We start from the raw sequence: 22594 nt of genomic DNA on the forward strand, positions 1-22594 counted from the left end.
ACATCAACAACAATCACCAAAAGTTACACACTGCAGCTTTAAAGTGTTTCATTAACATTGTGATATTATATTAACATCAATGGATGAGAATGCATGTTTCAATGTATGAGCAGTAGTACTGTCGCTGTGTATTAATAAGAATACAATAAAAACAGGTTATATGACTTTCAATAAATGTGTTTTGCTTTGTAGAACCTTGTTTTATTATTAAAGTTCAGAACTTCTCCCTCTGTGTGTGCCACAGATAAATAGTGTGTAATTCCAGAGGAGTTTCCTTCCCGATCAGGGTTGTATTGCGTCATGTCAGGGAACTTTGCTCTAATGAGAGAGAGCGAGAGCTTTGTGCTTTAAGAAAGAGAGGGAGGGAGAGAGGGAGGGAGAGAGAGCAGCGTTGCCACCACCAACAGGACGATGTTCAAAAAAGCAAGCAGACAACACCACCTGCAGACAGACAGACAGACAGACACACACACAGACACGCTGTTGGATTTATTTCCCGCTTCTGACTTGAGCTGCGTTGATTTGCTGAACTGAGGACATTTATTGATTGTCTCAGGGACAGAGGGCGTCCAAATGTGTCCCCCCTGAGGACGGGACTCTTGAATTTCAAAAGCAACAACAATGGGCTGCGTTTCCACAGGGAGCTGAATGCTAGAGCACACACACACACACACACACACACGCACACATAAACGCGGGATGTTTCCTGAAGCCCTCGACATTTCCACGTTGACTTGTTGAGTTGTGTTTCGTCGTGTCGGGATCTTTTCGTGGGAGCCCGCGATGCCTGCGAGGAACAGGTACAACCTGGTGGACGATGTGGCGGACTCGAGGCTGCCGCTGCACAACGAGGAGGCTTATCAGCACGGGATTAGTTTCCAAGCCAAGGTGACAGCAACAACGGTTCCTTCTTCCTTCGTAGTATTTCAAAATCATTCAGTCCGAGCGTGTGTGATGTTTTGGAGCCACAGTGTCAGGTGCACTCTCCTCCTCCTCCTCTTCCTCTTCCTCCATGAAGTTTGAACACATGGCACCGTATGGCGTCTCTCAGAGGTGTAGTTTATTTACCAAATACAGAGAATTTACGCATATACAAAGGCAATATTTACACGTTTTCTTGTTTTGATTCGCAAACATGAACTAAACTGAGTTAATTTGTTCATTTTCTCCCTAAAACACTGAATTATTAAGTCTGGGCAACTGATCAAGTAACTGCAGGTAACTTTATTTAACTGAAATATGATCTATATATCATTAGAATGTTTGTGCAGTGCTCAAACAATCTTTTTTGTTTTAAACACAAGTTTAAAAACACAAGTAGTTGGTTTATTTAACTTTCATCCAGGAGAGAAAAAAGAATGTAATGATGTTTATCATGATAATTATCAATATTAAGTGATTTGAAAGTCTTTATTGCAAGAGCCCTTTTGGCCATATTGTCTAGTCTTACCCTGAATTGAATCATTTGGGCGATGTTTTACAGTATAAATGTAAAACATGACATCTTTCAACATTTCAAACCACTGCATGTCTTCTCCCTCAAAAAGTGTGTGTCTGATATATTTAAATGTTACATTGATATATACTGACCACATGTTTTATTTCAGTTTGGAAAACTAAATTGCCTTTTATTATTGTTCTGAATGTATTTCCCTGCAGCTACACTTTACCCTTCTTTTTCACATTTTCCAAATCTGAAAGTGAAACACAGAAATAGAATTAGAAGAAAAAAAAAGCTTTCACTCAAATTATAAAATGGTAATCTGGGTATTTGCAGGTTAATTTTCTAAATTAGATTAGAAAATTTGACATCTCTGATCCATACACATCATTTTGTGACTTTATACCATTCAATTCATGTTAGGAAACGCAGTGGTAGAAAGAGAGTCCAAAGTTCAGTCACATTACTGCTTGCGTTTTTATTCTTTATTCTATTATGTCTGCTTATTTACCGGCATATCTTTTCCTTGGTCTTCGTCAAATACTTGGAAATTGCATTGTAGTTTGTCAATCCAAAGCACACATGGTATTCAAGTGTGCATTGCCAGCAAGTTTTTAATTATATACAGGCCACAAACAGCTTATTAATAAGACACTGCAAGTTTCACACTTGTTCGCAAACAGAGAAGTGCAAGTCGCCTTCAAATTTACAGATCATGTAGTTTATTTTGTCTGACTGAGCATCTACAGTTAAATTTATTGCAGCTTAATTCTCGCACTCCTGCAGTCTGACTGTTTATTTAGTGGCTCGATAGTGAATGTAAATGTTGCGGGAGAATCTGCACATTCAGTGGCAGTGATCGATCACGATGCTTTGGAAGAGTAGTGGAGTAATTCAGTTGTGTCAGTAAGGATTAATTTAACTGACATTATAACTGAGTATGTCACGTGATTATGGAATAATGTGTTTTGGAAAAAACCAACAACAACAACACCATGTTTCTGATTTTTTATTTATTTACCACAGTACGTGGGGAGTCTTGACGTGCCGAGGCCCAACAGTCGGATGGAGATCGTGGCAGCCATGAGGAGAATCAGGGTAAGATGAAAGAAATATGTCGAGGGTGTGAATGCACACACACACACACACACACACATATGTTTGGGCTTCATTCATAGTGAGGACCCACATAGACATAATGCATTCTCTAGCCCCTTACCCAAATCTTAACCATCACACCTTTATGCCTAACCCTAACCTAAACCCAATTCTAACTCCAAAACCAGGTCTTAACCCCCAACAATCCCTTTAACCCTCTTATGACCATCATGATATTCAGGCCACCTGGATTTATTTAGTTTTTTTTTTGGATTAAGAATTGTCAAAAGATGTTCAATGAGTGAGTGTTTCTGCTCCCTTTTTCAAAGACAACTTTCACTTTCATTATCTGGCAGTTATTCAACCTTTTAGGAGTAAGATACTGAGAAGCTGACATCACAAATGTGTGACACGCTGGTGAATCGTGAATCTTGTCCGATTGTCCAGTCCATAGTTTTTGAATTTTCTAGATATCACAAACAGTCTAGGAGTTAAGGTAATGAGAAGTACACATGCCAAATGCTGTCTGGGACGACAGGATGGTCACAGAAGGGTTAAAGAAGTAAGGACCAGCCGAAATGTCCTCACTTTGTATGGTTTTTACAATTTTTGGCCCTCGCAAAGCCACAAATACAAGAAAACACATGCAGGTGTGCACAGCTAACCCCAATTCCATTCATTTGGAAAAAAAACAGTCAGTGCTTAACTTAACAATTTCCTCAGGAATTACGTTCTGCGCCATTAGAACCAGGTTTTGGTGTCCATGTGGACTACTTGTCCTGGCAAAGACAGTGTTTATGCCAGAGAAGGTCCTAAAGAAGTAAAAGTATACACACATTCATCTTCGGTACTGTGCTGATGGTTCGATGATGGATGATGGAAACTGTGTGTTTACAGTAACACAATAATCACTCACGATACAAATAGTGCAGCATGTGTCACATGAAATTGGTCTAGTGATGCATGTTCTGGCTGGACAACAGATTACACACCACCGATGAAAACAAAAATCAGAAAGACGTGTCCTGTGCCTTTCCTCGCTAAACATGTATGAGACAGTGTGTGTTGGGAATGCCCTGATTGTTTATTAGAATTCAGCAAATCTTTGTCCCCATGAGCTTCACTTTGTTTCTCTTTTGCAGTTTTTCACATCATAGGTGGTGTTTTCCCCTCATAATAACTGGTATTTCTATGGGGATCCTGACATAGTTTCTTCCCCTCTTGGTGTCCCAGTAGATCAGCCTTTTCCTCACAGAGTCATATCAGACAGCTGCACTGGTTCTGTAATCTTAAGAGCTTGGTTCACACACACGACAAGACTCTTATCCCCGGCTGAGTGGATAGGCACAGGAGCAATGTGTGACTTTTGGAGCCACTGAGAAGCCATAATGTGAATTTATCCTCTGAAAAATGTATGAGTTCTGAGATCTTTTATTTTTTTTTATCATTTTGGGGGAAATCCTTCCCTGTTACTCTTCCTCTGTTAGTGCTAAACAGCAGGTAACTGTTGTGCTGCTTTAACTGTGAAAGATTGCAAATTAGGGGGAATTCCAGTGTTAGGAGATAGATGTTTAATGCAAACTGCACACATCTAGAAAAGCTGGACTGTTAATGTGTCCTTGTATCTGCGTGAATGGGCAGATAGTGATTCCCAACCTGACAGCTCAATAAGGTTGTAAAGTGAGTGTGATAACACTGCAGGCGGAGGCAGAGGATAAAACACAAGCAGGCAAGATGCTTTTCAGTGGTGCAGGAACAACATCACCACTCTGAGGAAATAGCCTGTTGTTTTTACATTGAATCAGTATATGATGTTCCTTATTATTTATGTCTGAGTGTTTCCTCACATGTGGATGAATACCTGTTGGGTTGCTGAGTTCATATGTTTCTCTGTGCGTTGAGTTCCCTTGAGGTCCAAAGAGAGCACAGCATCAATAATGAATGAGTTGGAGTATAAAGGTTGTAACTCTCAGCTTATTGTATAGAATATCTTTGTCTTTGAATGAGTAATGAACAAAAGCTTTTTTTTCTAGACTCTCCAGTGAATAATGTAAAGGGGGAAAACTGGAAGGAAACACCGATCTATAAAAAAACAACCTCTGATTTATTAATTTGTCACGTGTTTAATGTAATCTCTGCTGACAGTGACTGGAGAGATGTTTCTATTTATAGCGTTGTGTTATTACAGTGACTGTTGCATGACACTCTGGCTTAGTTTGTGATGTGTCATGTTATCTTTGCAACTGGACCCTTTTTAAAGTAAGACTATACAGTGCTCATTCACCAGCTTCTAGGGATGCACCGAAATGAAAATTGTTGGCCGAAACTGAACTAATTTTGTTGTTATGGCTAAATCAATTTAGAATCTATGAAAATATTTAGGAGGATCTCATCGAATATATCAGACAACGAGAGTGCATGCCCCTCATCTGGTGCAGACTGAAGGGCCTTTTTTTTTCTGCTGTGCGCTTCTCCGTCTCCAAGTGGACTCTCCGTATCAAATGCAGCCTGGATCGAACACTGCTGTATCTCCACATCCAAGTAATGATCTTTATGACGAGGATCGAGTACAGTCGTGATGAAGTGCAGGGGATCCGAGTAGATCTTAGTAAAACGTGTTGACGGACTCTTAAGAGCACACTTTTATCCGTCTCAACCTGTGTGTGGAAGACGCTTTAGTGCTGCTCTTACTTCTTACCCTTCCGTGTGTGTTTTAGATCCTAAGTAGCCTTCAGTTGGCAGGAAACCTCAAATTATGTTTAGTTTGTCCATTCTGGGCTATTGTAAAAACATGGTCGGTCCGAAGTGGCAGCTGTCCTACCTCCTGATATGAATATAATAGGCTTATTCTGGGGTAATGAAAAACAGTAATTCATACAATCAGATGATTGTATACAAAATATGATGTATAATTGTGTTATCTTTCATTTCTGGCAAAAGATTTCACCAAAACTGGACATTTCAAGTTCTCAACCTTCCGTTAGAGCAGGGGTCACCAACCTTTTTGAGACCGAGAGCTACCTGAAGGTTAGAGAATAATATGGAGGGCTACCATATTAATATTTTATGCAGTTTACCATTTAAATGATAAATATTATGCATTCAATTGCATACACATTAATTCCAGTGCTTACTCCTAATGATTATCACAGTTTTTATAAACAATATCAAGGACATTTTACTCAGTGATCATATGGATACATACAAGTGAGGTGAAGTGAAATGAGCCCGCGGGCACCACGTTGGTGACCACTGCGTTAGAGTATAAAAGTTAATGTTTTGATCTCATACTCGTGTTTTAAATCTATAACACAGCAATACAGAACTGTAACCTGTAGCATTAACCCTCTCATTCTGTGTTGTGGGGTATATGTGTATACTTGTGATTGGTAGTCAAGTCAAATTAACTTCGTGTACATGAATCTTGGCTGGCCTCCCCGACTGTGCCCTCATCTCTTTTCACAAAAGCAAAGCCCTTGTCTTTAATTTAAAAGCGCAGTCCTTTAGCTGAGGGACTGTGCAGAGACTCTGTGGAGTTGAGTGTGATTAAAGAGAGTGAGGCAGGAACTGATGGCAATGCAAGAGAGACTGCAGTGGGAGGAAATCCTTGAATCAAGATGGGTTGCTCGGTGGCTGGCGGAGCTATAGTCATTTCATCTCCCACGGCTAATCTTTTTAGTCTCAGTCGATGTGAGAAAATAGGAGCAAACATAAAGGGAGAGCGGGGCAACACAGCCTGATCATCTGTGAGTAAACTGTAAATCTGGCTTTGACAAGAGCAGGGGTACTATGCCTCAGCTTTTTACAAACACACACACACACACCTGCCATTCCCACAGTGAGAGAGTAAAAAGACACAATTTTGTATCCTGTGGATCTTTTCAGAGTCGTTTTTTTGTTCAACCTTTTCCGATTATGGCTGACTGGTCCTACTGTGTTGGTTGAGTAGAAGTTGTTTCATTCAGTTTGACCAGAATTGAAACCATCTCGGTGGTGTGTGTGTGTGTGTGTGTGTGTGTGTGTGTGCTCCAGTACTCTATAATTGCAAGTCCCTTTGTGTTTTAACAGCCTCCTCAATCGATTAACAAGGCCAAATGACAAAGGCCGGAGTTCTTGCCTACATATGGAAAGATGTGGTGTCGTCATCCATTCTAAAGACTGGAATTTCCTTGGGGAACAAGTAAAGCACTATTTATAGGACGCCACCGTACAAAAGAAAACAAGTTAAAGGCTATTCTTTCCTCCTCCTCTGTGTCTCTTACCCCCTCCTCTTATTCCCCTATTCGCAGTCCTACTCCTTCCACCGCACTCTCCTCCTACCAAAATAGCCCCTGTCTCGATTCAGCCCATCTCTTGCTGTCTACTTAACACTGACAGGAATAGATTTTTAGGCTGAGGGCATGCTATGCATGCTTTCCTTTGAATTTTGATAGTCTCTAATGGGATTGTAAGCCTCCCTCACATCCCTCCAAGAGTATCCCAGGAAATTGCATCGCTCCTTTCTCTCTCTGCATTTCCCCCCCCAGTGTCTTTCTGGAATACTTTGTGAAATCTCTGTTTGCCATGTTGCAGATAAACAAACTTTAACTTACACCCCGGAGAAGCAAATGTTTTTGGGGCGAGGGGATTCCTGTCATTGTATGGTCTATTGAGTCTGAGTCTCTCAGCCCACTGAACTGTCAAAATTTGGGCAGGAGCAGATATTTGGCTGGTGAGAGTGATGTAGGGGCACCTGAACCTTTGAGAGAGGGCAACAGAATTTAGCTTTGTGTGCTTACATTTCAACTCAATCAATCATTCAGTTCATACTCTTTATACATGGCTCGTTGGCTACCTTGGACTGGTCTCCACTGTGTATTTTCTGTCACCAAAACACCACCTACCTAAGGGGGATGGGTCTTTAAATATGTCCTGGGGTCTTTTAAGACAGCAGGAAATGTAAAGCTCTTCCAGGGAGCAGGGAGAGCATCCAATGATCTTCTGGGGAAGTGGTGATAACCCTGTGTGGAGCACTGTCCCTTTCTGCTGATGTGCAGCTGGCAAACCACACATAGATGTAATATGGTAATATAAAGGGCCACAAGCATTGTCTGTGTGAGATGGTTTTACCCGATGAGCCTCAGGAGGCAGAGTCTCTGCTGTGCCTTCTTAATTACCTGTGTGGTATTAGTGCTCCAGGTCATGTCCCTCTCCACACATTGCCCACTGATGAAAATGGCCTGAATGTCTGTTTTCTTCTTCTTGAAGTCTATGAGTATCCTCTTGGTGGTAGTTTTGGAGTCATCCTTCCATAGTGTCATCTGGTAAACTAGGCTAGCGGCTAACGTTGATGATATTGGTGAAGACCCCAGCCACCTTGTCTGCTCAGCCTAGTGGCACACGTTCACAGATGTCACCAGGTTCCTTAGGTCAGCAGCTTTCTTAGGGTTCACTAACCTATAGCTGGTGCATGTGATGTACCTGCGTCTGCTGGAGGTATAGCTGGTGATGATCTGAACCCCCTGCCACATCTGCCTGGAGTTCCTGCTGTGGAAATAGCCCTCAGTCTTTCTATGTAAATCAGGCCTTACCTTCTTGAGACTCCAACTGCAGAGAGGCACAGTGCTTCAATGGAAGTTACATAACTGTTAGTGATTAAATAAGGAAACTGAAGTGTTTGTGTCAAAAAATGAGTTGTTTACAACTGCCAAATCATCAGGCATGAAGTTTCCAAAGCGTGTGTGTGTGTGTTCATTACTGAACCTTTTGCTTCTCTGCCTTATGCTCATGTGGCCACCTGTCACTCAAGCTATAGCAGCAGTCCCACGGCACCTACCAGAGAAACAGAGCAATGTCAATCTTTCACTCACTTTTGTTGTCTCTATTTCTCCTTTCCTCTTTATTTCATTAAATCCTCTAGTGTCAGATTATTATTTTTCTGCCAACACAAATGCTTATCCATGCCCGAAGGCTGCACAACACACAAACACAGATTAGAGACATCACGTGCAGTATGACCACGCACAAATTAGGTATTTCACTCTCAGCCCAAATCCAAGTAAGATTAAACACAAATGATGATTGAAAATGATCAGGAACCAAAATCCAACCTGAAATGATATCTAAATGTTACTTATAATCACTTCATTTTTGCACGACAATGACATGTCCCAGAAACCCAGGAGAGAAATGAGAGCACAGCTTAACTCTGGGGGGTTAGAGATCTGTAGTGAAGTGGGGGCGGTGCGGCACTGTTTACACTTTGTATGCATAGTTAGCTCAATGGCAGATGTACAACAGCATAGTGCGTGACCTATATGTGTGTTGGATTAGTGTGGTTACCCTTTGTTAAGAGAAAGAGGGACCCATTTTTCTTCATTAACAATAATTCCAAAATAAGTCACGAACCCCCATCAGTGTTTAAAAGTGCACGTCTGCATGATCTGCTGCAGCAAAAAAAATACTGGAAATCTAGAAATGAAACAATGCTCGCAAATTTTTAAAGGCTGCAATTAATTGCCATAAGTGTATGACACATTTAAGTGTGAGTTATTGTTGTTTATTGTGCTTATGGAAATGATTTCTATTGTTTGATCATTAATGAACACAGTCCCAGTTTCTGATAATGGTTGTACACTGATAATCCTTGCATTTGATATAGAGTAGTGAATAGTTTGATGTTCGCTCATGTGTTAATGCTCCATCCATTACACAGTGAATATTGAACCTTAAAAAATCAGTATATCTGTCAGAGAAATTGCAATTTTCCCTTCATTCAGCCCTACTAGTGAATCAGTTAAGCTTCACTAGCTTCCTTCTCGTTCCTCTCATGATTATACTTAATTCATTCAATAAAGAGTTTCATTGAGCTCTTGAACTGGCTAAGTGACAGTTATTAAGTGAGACCTCTTGCTGAGCCTTTGAGTGCAGACGCTAAATAAATGTAAATGGTGCAACTAAGCTAAACTAACCCTCTCAGTGGTCGGTGCTAACATTAATGCTGTTTATTTATGATGAGTTAATGAAGCTGAAGTGGCTGCGAAAAACACAGATTTACTATTCATGTACTTCCAAGCATTTATTTGTTCTGCCGCTTTAAACACTGTCTGCATCCTGATAAGTGATGCAGACATTAAAAACCACCACAACTTTCCAGTCATACAATTAATAATATAATTATGCCTTTTCATATTCTTGGTTTTCACTTAAAAAAAATGCTCGCTAAAAATACCCATCTAATCAGTGATACAAATAACCCCCCAAATAGTTTCATAACAAAGTGTGTGTGAAGCATTTTAAGACATCAAAAGAACAACAACAACAACAGTGTTTTCCAACCCCTGGTCCTCAGGGAACACTGCCCTGCTCCAACACACCTGATTCAAATGAACAGCTCGTTATCAAGCTCTGCAGAAGCCTGATAACGAGCTGTTCATTTGAATCAGGTGTGTTGAAGCAGGGCAACATCTTAAGCATGCAGGGCAGTGTTCCCTGAGGACCAGGGGTTGGAAAACACTGTTTTACAATGTTATTGCAATCATATCACAATTGCAATTTTCTCTTTAATAGTTATGACAAAGGGGTTTTCAACATTTCCCCATGGCCACAGTGCAACATATTATAACATACCAAAGCTTTACAATAATGGACAATACAATAAATACAGTAAACAACAAAGATGATGCATAAAATACAATAAAACAAAGTTAATAATCTTAAGAGACCCGAATAATATGAAGCATGCAAGTATAGTGTAATGGCATCAAATTATAGGGATGTAATCCTTAGACTGATGTAAGTACTAATGTTGCAGGTGCAATGAACAGTGCAGTGTATCAAAGGACAGGCACACAGATTGAGACTGAATGAAGTTTGATATCGCTGATTTTTCTGCAGTCTCACTTTCTTCCCTCACATTCATGCAGCAAACAGACAAGAACCCAAAAAAGGTTTCCATCCGTGCCTCTCTGTTTTTAATAAGCATGTTTGTTCGCGATCGGTCAATAGGACAACAATATCAAAACCTAGGTAGTGGATTTTGAAAATAACTTTTAAGAATTACAGCACAGAGAACAGTATTTATCATCCTGTTCAAATGAATAACTGAAACCACATTGTGCAATGGAGTTCATTTGGTTTGGACAGTGTCTTTGTTTTATTGCGCTGTATTTTCCATTTTGTTCCTTTTTAAATAAATATATCTATTTAAAAAAAAATATATGTGTATATATACATATGTATGTATGTATGTATGTATATATGTATGTATATTTATATATGTATAAATATATATATCTGTGTGTGTGTGTGTGTGTGTGCGCGCACGTGCGTGCATGGAGAAAAAAAAAATATATATATATATATATACACTAAAATGACAGCAGGTCTTTGCTCACATGGATGGACAGGGCAGGTGGTGAGTGGTCCCTGCTTCCACTACCAGCATCATGTCGCACGCACGCACGCAGACACAAGACACACAGGCTTGTGCTGTCATCATCTGCCCTAAGGCTGAGCCCGGTCTTTCAGCACTACAATTAGTCAACTCTGATCTTCCCCCACACTCGCCCCCAAACAAGTCACATCGTCGTACATTTTCTAAAGCCATGAACTCAATCCTGCCATGGAGCTTGGAGGCACATTTTCTTCGTTCCCTGACCGTTATTGTGTAGCAGTTACTCAGCATACAGACTCACAGCAATGGTGGCTTTGTGGTTTTCTTTATCCACTGGATAACAAAAAAACCCCAGTGGATTTATGGTTTGAAGAAGTAAAACATCATTGCAATCGCAATAAGACTGCGTGCAATAACTAAATCCCAGGAGCTACAAATAAGATGAGACCTTTCAATTCAACTGCCACACGAATGGCTCACAGTTTACAATTTTTTACCAGATTCATTGTAAAAAGTCAGTGTTATCACACCTTTACAACTGTTATTGTTACTTTTTACTATATACGGGGGCGTCGCAATGTGTCAGAAAGCTCAAGCATACCGTTTTATTACAGTGCAAACGTCCCTGTGGAGGTCATAACATTCTGCCTGCTGCAAAGCCTTCTGTAGCTGATCTCGAGTACAAACACAACTAAAGTCAACAGACCAGGAATTAGATACGTGTGTATGTGGGTGTGTACTGTGGATGTATTGTGTGTGTGTGTGTGTGTCACATGAGCCACATGAGCTGTTTTGCCTTTGTTTTGTCCTTGTGGCTCCACAGTAAGGGTGGGTCAGGTGTTTCTTCATCCTGTCTTTTTGCATATGATTACTCATTTGATCATTTAAAATATTCTACTCTAAAGAGGTTTGTCTGAAACAACCAAGAATGTATTTTATGTTAGTAATATGGATTACGTCATTTTGTACAGTTCTGGTCTCCAGAGGGTAAATACACAATATGTCATTTCTGCCATTATACTCTCCCTCCCCTTTGCTTGAAGACACAAACAAAAGACCTAGTTTGATGACATAGAGGAGTAGCCTGGAAGCATGAGCTCACTTCCTGATAAAGTGACTGATATTCTTTGTCTTTTTCCTGAAGTTGCTTTGTATTCCAGGCTTTATTAAGGTTGCATACGCCACACAACCATCAGCTTTTATAAAGAGTGTGACATCGGCAGACCCAATCACTCACTCTCTCTCCCTCCCTCCCTCACTCACTCACGTATGAAGCAGTGGTCAGTGGCTTTTCCCGTCGCATCATGTGTCACAAACACAAAAACTTCCTGCACCCATTTCAAAGTGAAAGCACTCCAGCGTTTCTGTTCCCGTTCCCAACGTTCCAACATGGCTTTTATTGTGAGCCAGCAAACGTGTGGCTTCACACTGAAGAGTCTTGACATTTCATTCAGTGAAGAGGAGGATTTAGAGCGCTTTAACGTTTCATTATTTATGGCGATATTTAAAAGCAAACCCTACGTGAAACAGCTCTGAAACGACCCGTTGCCCTGAATATAAGTGGGGATGTCTTTGGATTTAAAGAGGGTTGGAACCGTTTTTGGTTTATGTAAGTGCACTAATTAACTGTGTATGTGCCATTTTTATGAAAACAATATCTCGATAACACCACCAGTCAAGGGAAAACAATCATTTTGATAAAAAATATTTATTTGTGCTACCTGAGGAACTGTGAATTCCTGTGAATTCTTGTGAATTCAACATCTCAAAAACACCTGGAAGGATTTTCCTATAGACTAAAAGAGGAACTGGATAGATATTGCATTAGTGCATTGCATTATTCTGTGTATTTTCTGTCTTCTCTGCTGTATCGTCACTATGTCTGTGTTTTGTCAACAAATTCACTCCAGTCGTCCTGATTGTCCTGAAATAACCACAAATGTCATCCTGCTTCTCTCCCCGGAACTCATCCTGCTAAAACACGTCTTTCTCAAGTCATCTCCATGTTTCAGAAGAGCTCAAAGAGTTGTACAAATAGAAACGGAGGCCACTCATTTTCTCATGAATATTCTGTGTCATACTCAGAGCCAACTTAAATTGAAAAGGGACACTTTTTCAGTTTTGCAAAACGCATACTCACAAGGTTGACACAAGGTTTAGTTATTTGTTATTACCTTTTTATTCTGAGAAAAATATATGCATGGGAGCATTCTTTCTTGGGAAGAGTGGGCTGATAAACTGCTGTCATTGGTTTGGATAATGATTGAGGAAGGAGCTGCAGGCTTCTGAGCTGACTGATAGGCTGCCCTACTTCTAAATCTGATTTGGAGTTGTGTGTATGTGTAGGTCTTTCCCTGTGTATGTGTGTGCATTCATCTCACTTCTCTCATCTTGTTCCAGCGTGCTGAAGCCTCAAGGTCTCATTCTCCCCGCCAACCGTGCAACACTTTAATTCTTTTTGTTTCCCCTCCTTGATGTCTCTTTCTCTGTGGCCACATTTAGATTGCATTCATCAAACCTTGTCTCGGGTTTGTCAGTTTTGATGTGCAGGAAGTTGTCATCATTTATAACAATGCATAGCTTAAGTTGACGTTACGTCCCGACACCAGTACCTGTTACGTCTTCCTCCTGAATGTTTCTCATTACTCTTCCAAATATGGAAACATCAGAAGCATGAATTATTAAAACGAATGCCCCGTTGACATTGATTGGCAGCAGTCCGTCTGATTTGTCACCCTGGTTCTTGAGCTGTGTGTGTTGACTCTGACGGGAACAGGAATCTTGGATGTTGGCATCCTTTCTGCAACTTTGGTTGTAATGTGTGAGGCACAGTGTTTTATTTTGAGGGAAGAAAATTTCACTTTATGACGTGACATTTAAAAGTCAACGACTGAAAGTGATCGATTCGCCATTTCAGTCATAGTTCAAGCAAAAAAATATGACTAGTGTCACATTTTCACTGTAAATAAAGTTGTATCTTTTGATAATTGCAATATTTTCCAGTGTGTTCACAGTTGTTTTCTGTTGTCTCGATATTGTATCTGTGAAGTGTGACAGATGTGTGGTTTTTGGGAGCTTAATGGGTTGTGAGTCTGTCAGGGAAAACAGTGATTGCTCTTTATTTTCGCTCTAATTGAATAAATGATGTGCTAATGAACTGCTATAAATGGGTCCATCCACACAAGCACTAATTCTCTCCAATGTGAATGCCATGCTGATTTACAGCCCTTTAAAACTCGGTCCTATCATTTAGACAGCAACAGGTTTTTAACAGCTACTTGAAAATATCCATTTTTAGTTGTTAATCATACAGGAAAAGAGCAGAGTTTCTATGCCGTGTAACAGTTTAGATTGCTTTACATAACACACTGCTATCTGTCACCTTACTCATCTTACTTGCATCAACTCATCATGGTAGAAAACCTGAATGGTTAATGCAGGGAAAAGACAGCCCATAAGCCATCTAATCATATGCATGTTTCCCAAACTTTGTACTGTCGTCTTGAGGTTTCGTTTGAAGATTTTGATCCCAATTGAGTTTCAGTGTATGTTCTGCCTTTACCTGGTCTGGTTTTCCTCACATTCTGTGTGTGAATGTGTCTGGGGGTTGTAGTAAAGCCTGAGCTCTGCAGATCTCCTCCATTTTTTCCTCTGTTGTAGTCTCTAGTTCCCATTTGCCTCACATCAAACAGGTATAGCAGTGTGTTAATACTAACATAACATTATCCTGGCTGAAAGTAGTATTGGATCAGATACTGTACACTGTATAAGAAGGTTTTAGAGTCATTTGGTTGCAAAAAAAACCCAAATTGGTTGCATTTGGTTTTTAAAAACCCCATCATTTGTGATGTGACTGACATTACAACTGACATTATAAATCAACTGAGTTGGCCAACTCAGTTGATTTATAATGTCTTAATGCCTTCCTTCCAAGGCTTCTTTTATCAAACCAGAAGGCTAGACGTCAGTATTGTATCCACGGTAATATGTACTTGATGGACTGGTGCAAAAACAAGGTTCAGAGATGATGTAACCTTAATACTTCTGGTGATGCTTGAGGGGAAGGTAAGACTCATCTGGGAACCATGATTTTTGTGCCTGTCCACATAAGTCAAGAGATCACCAAAAGGTCAGTTGAGGAGGTTGTTTTTTTTATTGATTGCTATGCTGCCCGTAATCTTCACTTCTCTTCTCGTCTCTTCTCGTCTCTTCTCTTTTGGCTGTACTTGATGCTGACTCACATTCATTCAGGACAGTAACATGAAAAGATAGGACAGTGATCATCTCAGTTGGCACACTGCTGAACACTGCTTATCTCTATGGTATTGTTTAATTCCGCACAAATGGCACTAAACTAAAGAGGACTTGGCGAGGACCTCAAATATAAAGACAAGAAATAAGTGATTTGATCACTTTAATCAAATGAATGCAGGCGAGAGCTAAGCCAATTTTCTGTGCTGCGGCTGCAGATGATGTGACGCAATGGTTTGAGCCCTCGTTTCGGGTGTGACTCGGTACTTGCGTTGATAAGCAGAACGCAGCGTTCAGTACCATGTGGTGGCACAACCTTCTGTTATCTTCATGATTTAACGGTCAATTCAAATGCAGCATATGTGGTGCAACATAATGCTTAGAATCACAGTGAATCACAGTCTACTGTTGGATGCAACAGTGTTGACATGGCACCAGTGGGCTACACGAGAAGCTGTCTCAGTCCCCTAAGACGTGGATTTAAGATACTAATGAGCTACATGAAAACATTCACACACTCCTAAAGCCTGTTCCAGAGCATGTTTGCATGTCAGGCACAGATGCTGCCCCTCATGTTTACCCCCCCTAAATCGGGGTCAATGTGTGGTTAAGCATTTGACATAGTGTTATTAAAATTAGTGTAGCCTTTGTGTTTTTCCTGTTCTCCTTGGATTTCTTTTCATCGCGTACCTCTGTCTCACCAGCTGCAGGCTCCCCACTGCCCTGTCCATTCAAATTTGTTTTCTGTTTGGCTGATGGCAGACAACTGTGTGCCAAAATGACCAGATTAAGTCATCACAGATTCTATTATTTGCACTGGAAAAACAAAACGCTTAATAATCTCAGTTTTTATTGTGTAATGTACTAATTTAGCACATTTGGAAAGTATTATAATCTCTATGGCAAAGGGCCACAACTCATACATTCTATTTGTTATTAGCTCTTGGTTATAATCCTGTTTTATATAAGTCCCTGAAATGTCAACAATTTATCTAAAAATATCCATCTATCTATGTATTTGGAGAATGATTAATGATACTTTTTCTGTTAATAAATTGGAGTTTATTCTCACGTTATCCTGCAAATCTGTTGAAATCGCTTGTAAACATGCTCATACTGACTTGTACAGTAGTAGCATAAAAACATATATTACATGGATGTAAGACCAGTGATCACATATCTACAATAGGGCCTGTGTACTGACAGCGTTTGTTCCAGTAATCCTATTAGCAGCATTGGACAGCACCACAGTCATCATGTCCATATAGCTCGATGCAGGATGTTCTTTTGCCCTAGTGGCTAATTTTTACAGTTGACTTTCAGTTCTGATTGATATGTGCCACTCTACAAGACTATATATAAAACGACTATATACAGTACATACATACTTGGCTGAAATAATCCTGAAAGTGAAAAAGGTTAAATGCTCCAGAAAGCAGCAGCATGTGTTGTGTTGTAAACTACAGTTGGCAAGCAAGGATTTCTGTCATAATCCAGGTGTTATAGTTCAAGTTTCATGCATTAATTTATATTTTTAGGACTGATAAATCTGCCTAAAGACATGTCTGTCAGACATAATTGAACAACAGTGACTAACAAACACACTCACAGCTTTGCACAGCTGTTCTTTTTTGGACGCCAATTCATATTATTTTTGCAGCCTAACCAAAGCCTTAAACTGAACCAGTTAATGCAGTTAACCCCAACTATGACCAACCCACAATTAAAATCTTAGCCCTAAACTGAACCAGTTCGACTATTGCGTGCAAGGTCAGTGGTTATGCCAGAAAATGTCCTTAAGCCTTATGTCCTTAAGAGCTAACAAATATAAGTACATCTTATCAGCATACTATGATATTAGCAGTGGCTTTGACCCTGACTTTCCTAAATTCATTCCTTCAGGTTTACAATCCCTGATTCAATATTTGTACATCAGTGTTTGAGAGATTAAAACCATGTTTCAAACTCCTTTTTACCAACAATAATAAATATTAAGACTTCTTTTATTTAACGCCCACCAATTATGACGTGGATGCCCAAAAATTGCATCCTACTGGAATAATCTCAATGAGAAGTTTCACTATCTGTGTGGAAAGGTGTAGGTGTAGTTCTGTTATTCACTGGTGTCTTCAGAAGTCAGGACATGCCTGACTGATTCCTCTTTCTTTATAAAATAAAACATGTTCAAGCTTATCTTGAGTTCTTGCGTTTGTAACACGGATCAGATAAAAACTCCCAGTTGCATCACTTTGGATTTGGGTTTTTCTAAGTTATGAAATTATTAGGATAATAACATCAATACCCACCGCCTCTTCCGGCCGTGCCACTGAAAGCAAGCGTCAGCATGCTCAGGGTTTTACTTTTGTTTTGCCCCTGTGTCCCATGTGACTAACCCTGAGAAGCCGGCGTCAGCGCTCTGGGACTGGCTGTCCTTTCATTGCGCGTGTCAGGGAGTCACTCAGGCGTGGATCCATTCTCACTGCAAAGGCGCAGACACTGGAGGAGAGCCTGCCTGGACCCGCACTCTGGCTTAGCTGCTTCAAGTGTTCTTGATTCTTCGCCATAGGTACGAGTTAAAGCAGCCCACGTCACATTCATGATTTCCATCTGTGGCAGGATTTCTTCCTGACGTAACCTTTGGTCATGACGAGTCAACTCTCCGTTTGCTGTAGTACTAGCAGGAGCTTGGATACTTCCTGTGCATCTGTGCAGAAATCCTGTGGTAACTTGGACCACGTTTGATCAGTTTTGCCTGTCAGCCTCTATAAACACTTGCAGTGTAAGCAATGAAAGTCATTTATCCAGAAAAGGGAACAGCTGTAGCTCCCAGATGGAGTCAGTGCAGTGTCACTGCCAGCTGTGTTCTTTCTCTAAGAAGGTTATATACAAAATAAAGAAAAATAATAAATTACAAAGAAAAGGAAACAGTTTTATGCCCTTTGCAGTAGATCACTCTCTTGCGTGTGACCCTGCTGTCATCGAGATGACCTCTTTAAGCAGCCTTTTAAGGAGACCTTTTCCTGTTAGCACTCTTTCCCACAGGACCAGACTGCCACTGCTGACAAGAGGCTGACAAAGGCGACCTGCAAGCAAGTCCAATCCATAATACCTGCACTCAGGCGGAAGCCACCTACTCTGGCACAGACATGTGGCAGCATGCATCTAAATGCAACACAAACACACACACACACCTTTTATTTATTTTATACCCTTCCTGATCCAGGCCAAGGTCACTTTCTGTGGTGACTTGAGGTAATTGCTTCCTTATTTACACTCCTGCTGACTGAGTCCATCACTTTGGTTTGGCCAAAGCTGGTCTGAAAATATCACTCCCAGTGTGAGAGAGACGAGGTGAGCAGCTATACATGTAGCTGCAAAACGGTTGAATTGTAAAAGAAAAAAAGAAGAAATGAATGTGCTAATTTAATTACAAATCATTTCCTGCCTTCTTTTTTTTTCTATTTTTTTTCCCCTTTTAAATGCCACACAGTTTTTCTTTCTCGCAGCTGTTGTGTTTCTCAGCTCTGTTCTGTCCCCAACAGTCATCTCTTTGTATACTGATTTGAGGAAAAAAAGCAGTGAAATTCCTCGGAGCTCCCCAAATCCTGGGAATTGTAATGAGGGGGTTGCTAGGTTGCGATCTATAGAGACTTTTGTGGACTCCTGTATGGATTCAAGGCTTCTACGGAGAGCAACAATGACCTGAGATGCACCCAGCATTCCACTCCTTCTTAGGATTGATGAAGTGGAGTGGGGGGGGGGGGGGGGGGGTTACACATCATTTCTTATTCCATGTTTTGGTTTGAAAAACCAAAATCCTGCTTATTTATTCTTTCTAAGATTTATTCATGAACAGCAGGGGGAAGCCACGGTTGTCCTTTTCCAACTTTTTTCCAACTCTGAAATCTCTCTGAAGCCAGACTTTGGAGCGCAATCCAAAAAAATATAAAGTGCAGACATGACTGGTAGCACTGCAAGAGGACAACCCTGGAGTTTTCTAAAGTCTTCTTGGACGTCCTCTACACTGTCCTCTGAGACTCTCGCCTTCGTGTCGCTTCAGCTCTTTGAAGTGGGATTAGCTTTTCGCTCCATAAGTGAGTAGAGTGGGATGTGGTGCCAGCTTAACAGAGACATCACCAGTGCTTTTCATATTTAAAACACTTGAAGGGGTTAGTTTCTATGTTTGGTTCTACAGTACAGTGAGATGGTTTTTTTAACTTAAGCTACTGAAAGTTCACATCAGTATATTTTGACATTTTGGTTCCTGTACAGATTATAAGTGTCGCTTGGCTTTAGACTGTAAATAATAGCACACAATAATAAACCTGACTGAGGGAGCATTGGTGTGTATACAGCAGTAGGTAGCAAGGTGCGTTTATCCCATCAAACAGTTGAACATTTGTGCTTTTTGTGCAGTAGCGATCGCTTTGAAACATTTAGCAGTGCAATAGTGGCTCACTTTCTGTGTGCACTGTGGGAATGTGACCAGGTGACGTAAAGTCTACACCAAGAGTCGTGTGGAGCTGCTTTTAATCAGCACTGTGTTAGCTTATACCTTCTGTATATCTTGGTATTCATAACACCCCCACCTAAACACTCCTGTAGTAAAAAATGACCATATGTTATATTTCTATACACTTGGACATGGACAAAAGTATTTGGCCACACCTGTTCAGTGCTGAACTCAGGCCCCTTATCTCCAAAGAAGGACAATCTTAATGCTTCAGCAAACCAGGACATCTTGGATAATGCTATGCTTCCAGCTTTGTAGCAGTAGTTTGAGGAAGACCCTTTTCTATTCCAACATGATTGAGTCCCGTGCACAAAGCAAGGACTATAAAGACCCGCACAGAGCCCTGACCTCGACCCCATCGAGCACCTTTGGGATGAACTGGAACAGAGATTGTGTGAGCCAGGCCTTCTTGTCCAACATCAGTGCCTGACCTCATAAATGCTCTCCAGAATGAATGAATGGACACACATTTGCATAGAAACACAAAATCTTGTGGAGTCTTCTAAGAAGTGTGGAAGCTGTTATAGCTGCAGAAGGGGGACCAGCTCCGTATTGAAGTAGTTTGAATATGTCATTTCAGGCCCTGTTGGTGTACTTTTGTCCATATAGTGTGTGTGTGTGTGTGTAAAGTATATGATAATGAATAAAGCTTCACCTCAAACGTCATAATGTATTCAGTTAATGTTGCTAATCCAGCTCTAAAAGCTCATAAAACGAGAACATTACATTTTCCCTCAGTTTGTACGGTTTGTCTAATTAATTATAGCATGTGTACACGAGGGATCTCAAAGCTTCCACATTAAAAAGCTGTCATCGTCCACTCTTGGTCACCTCCAGTTATTAAATAGATGTTTTAGTTGGCTTTCTAAATAGTTTGGCATTCGTGCAATGAAAAAGCTTCTCTGAAACTGTCACAGCATATTGCATTGTCTTCGCTTGCTCTGATAAGCCTTATGAAAAGTGAATGACCTCTTGTCTCCTCCAGTTAGTTCTTGTAATGTTGCCATTTTAAATTTATAAAAGTGGGATCGGAGCCAGCTTCTCCTTCCTCATTTTATTCGTGCAGCAACAGCATGAACCTGTCTGACACATTCATAATAGATTGCGGAGAGGAACGTCCACCGAAATTTGTCATGTTGTCTGAGAAGACTGATGAGGCTGATGGCTGAGATGCGGCACGCACACCACATATAAGAAAGTTTTGAGATAAACGTGCTCTGTCTGTTTGTGTGGATCTTGAACATCACTGTAGCACTGCAATGCTCTTTGTCAGCAGTAAACGTGTAGTTGTAAGAGTTTAAGACCAAAAGTTTATTTCCCTCTTTCACTGTGTCTTAAAGTCTGTCTTTGTAAATTTCTCAAAATCAAATCAAATGTGATTCAGAGAATTTCAAATTCTGTGTTTAAGCTCCTCTTTGGAAGCGTTTTCTTGCCTTACTCAAAGTCAGGCTTAGATGGAAACTTTTTAATTGTTCCTCTGTTGGTACCGGGAAAACCCCATAACAAAGCAAGTGCATTAAAAGCCTAAATATTTCAAAACACTTTGCACTTAAGAAGAGAAAGTATGAAAAATTCATACTTGAAATGAATGAAGTAGCAAAATCCCATTTTGCCTCACCAGAATGGCGACATAAACCTTAAATTATAAAAGATGTTTTGGACTCTGACTTTAAAGGTGCATTTGGTGGATTTGGTGTTTCCTGGTTCTTCTGTATTCAGAGAGTTTGTTTCTTCTCACTAAGACTTGCATTAGATTAGTGTTTCATTGTATAATGTAGCTTTTTCTTCTCTTTCCATTGCAGTTTTTTCACAAAATAAAAGCGATATTTAAAAATGTTAGTGCTACTTGCAAGTGTTTCCACTGAAGGGTGTTTTGTGTGCGAGCCGTAATTCTCGTAAAACTGAGAATTGTAATCAGACTCCAATTTGTGTTTCTATGGTTTTGGAACAGTGATTGCAATTTGCTGCTAATACAGATAACACAATTACATGTAAAATAGACAGCTTTACTTGCACTTCGACCACAAAAATGTTAAACTCTGGGGTTGAAAAATAAAACAACATATACTTTTTAGCAGACTTTAACAATGCATTAGAATCTGCACAAAAACCTTGACTTCACAAAAATAATATTGGTAAGCATCTGATTCCTGTAAAGGAAACTATGAAACAAACATATTTGAATCAATTTCAACTTGATATTTTTCAGTTTTACTGTTTTTCACAGTGACTGTTTTCATGGTTTGACTTGTACTTCTGCATCATCTCATTGCACTCACTTGCTCCAATGACAAGTTGAAGAATTTGCATTATTAACTCCAAATATCCAAAGGTGGATGTCAACTCATTTTTATCTTTTGCTAAATTCGGTAAAATTCTGTTAAAAGTTGTACTAGGTTTGGTTGTGTGTGTGTGTGTGTCAAATAAATAGGTAGTGGAAGTCATTTAATCCCCTTCTCTTCAGTTTTTACAGATGAAAAGCTTCATTTTAAATTAGTGCATGTTTTGTCAGTGTCAGATGCCAGGTTTTTTGCCAGTGAATCATTTTTCTGCTCCTCTGTTCTTTGAACAGTCTCATCTCATGATTTGCACCAGAGCTAATATTGTATTCTCAGTAGAAGTAGATTTAGCACCGTTACGTTAGAATGCAGCGATGCCCATCTGTTTTATGGTTTCACACTTCCCTTTAATCTTGACATTGTTCCACTTTGCAGCAAGGACATTTCTTTATTCCTCCTCTTAAAACCCTGGGTACCATTTCTCTCTGTCTGTGTGGCGTGTTTCCTCTTCCCCGAGTCTAAAACCCCACTCTCTTTTATCAGCTCTCTCTGGATCCAAGTTCTGTATAATTAGAGAGCGAAGTGTTAATCACTATGCATCCAGAGCAGGGAGAGCAGGGCCTTTCAAACAGACACGA

The 22594-nt window shown here is 40.2% G+C and overlaps 1 protein-coding gene across 4 annotated transcripts in view; it reads left to right on the forward strand.

Moving 5' to 3' along the window:
• The first annotated feature begins 396 nt into the window (after positions 1 to 396).
• si:dkey-34e4.1 (carboxyl-terminal PDZ ligand of neuronal nitric oxide synthase protein) overlaps positions 397 to 22594 on the forward strand; it is a 48730-nt gene continuing 26532 nt past the window's right edge. For 2 of the 4 annotated variants that reach the window (XR_009233950.1, XM_058618059.1), the window contains exons 1-2: positions 397 to 888; positions 2468 to 2539. Coding sequence is in view for 3 of the 4 variants with exons in the window: in XM_058618059.1 (XP_058474042.1) it covers positions 784 to 888; positions 2468 to 2539 (177 nt within the window). In the remaining variant the exon portion in view is untranslated. Of the gene's footprint in view, positions 889 to 975; positions 1054 to 1199; positions 1219 to 2467; positions 2540 to 22594 lie in introns of those variants that run through there. The other 2 variants (XM_058618060.1, XM_058618061.1) reach the window with 2 other exon arrangements.

This window comes from Solea solea, chromosome 19 (genome assembly GCF_958295425.1).
Source record: "Solea solea chromosome 19, fSolSol10.1, whole genome shotgun sequence".
Taxonomy (NCBI): Eukaryota; Metazoa; Chordata; class Actinopteri; order Pleuronectiformes; family Soleidae; genus Solea; species Solea solea.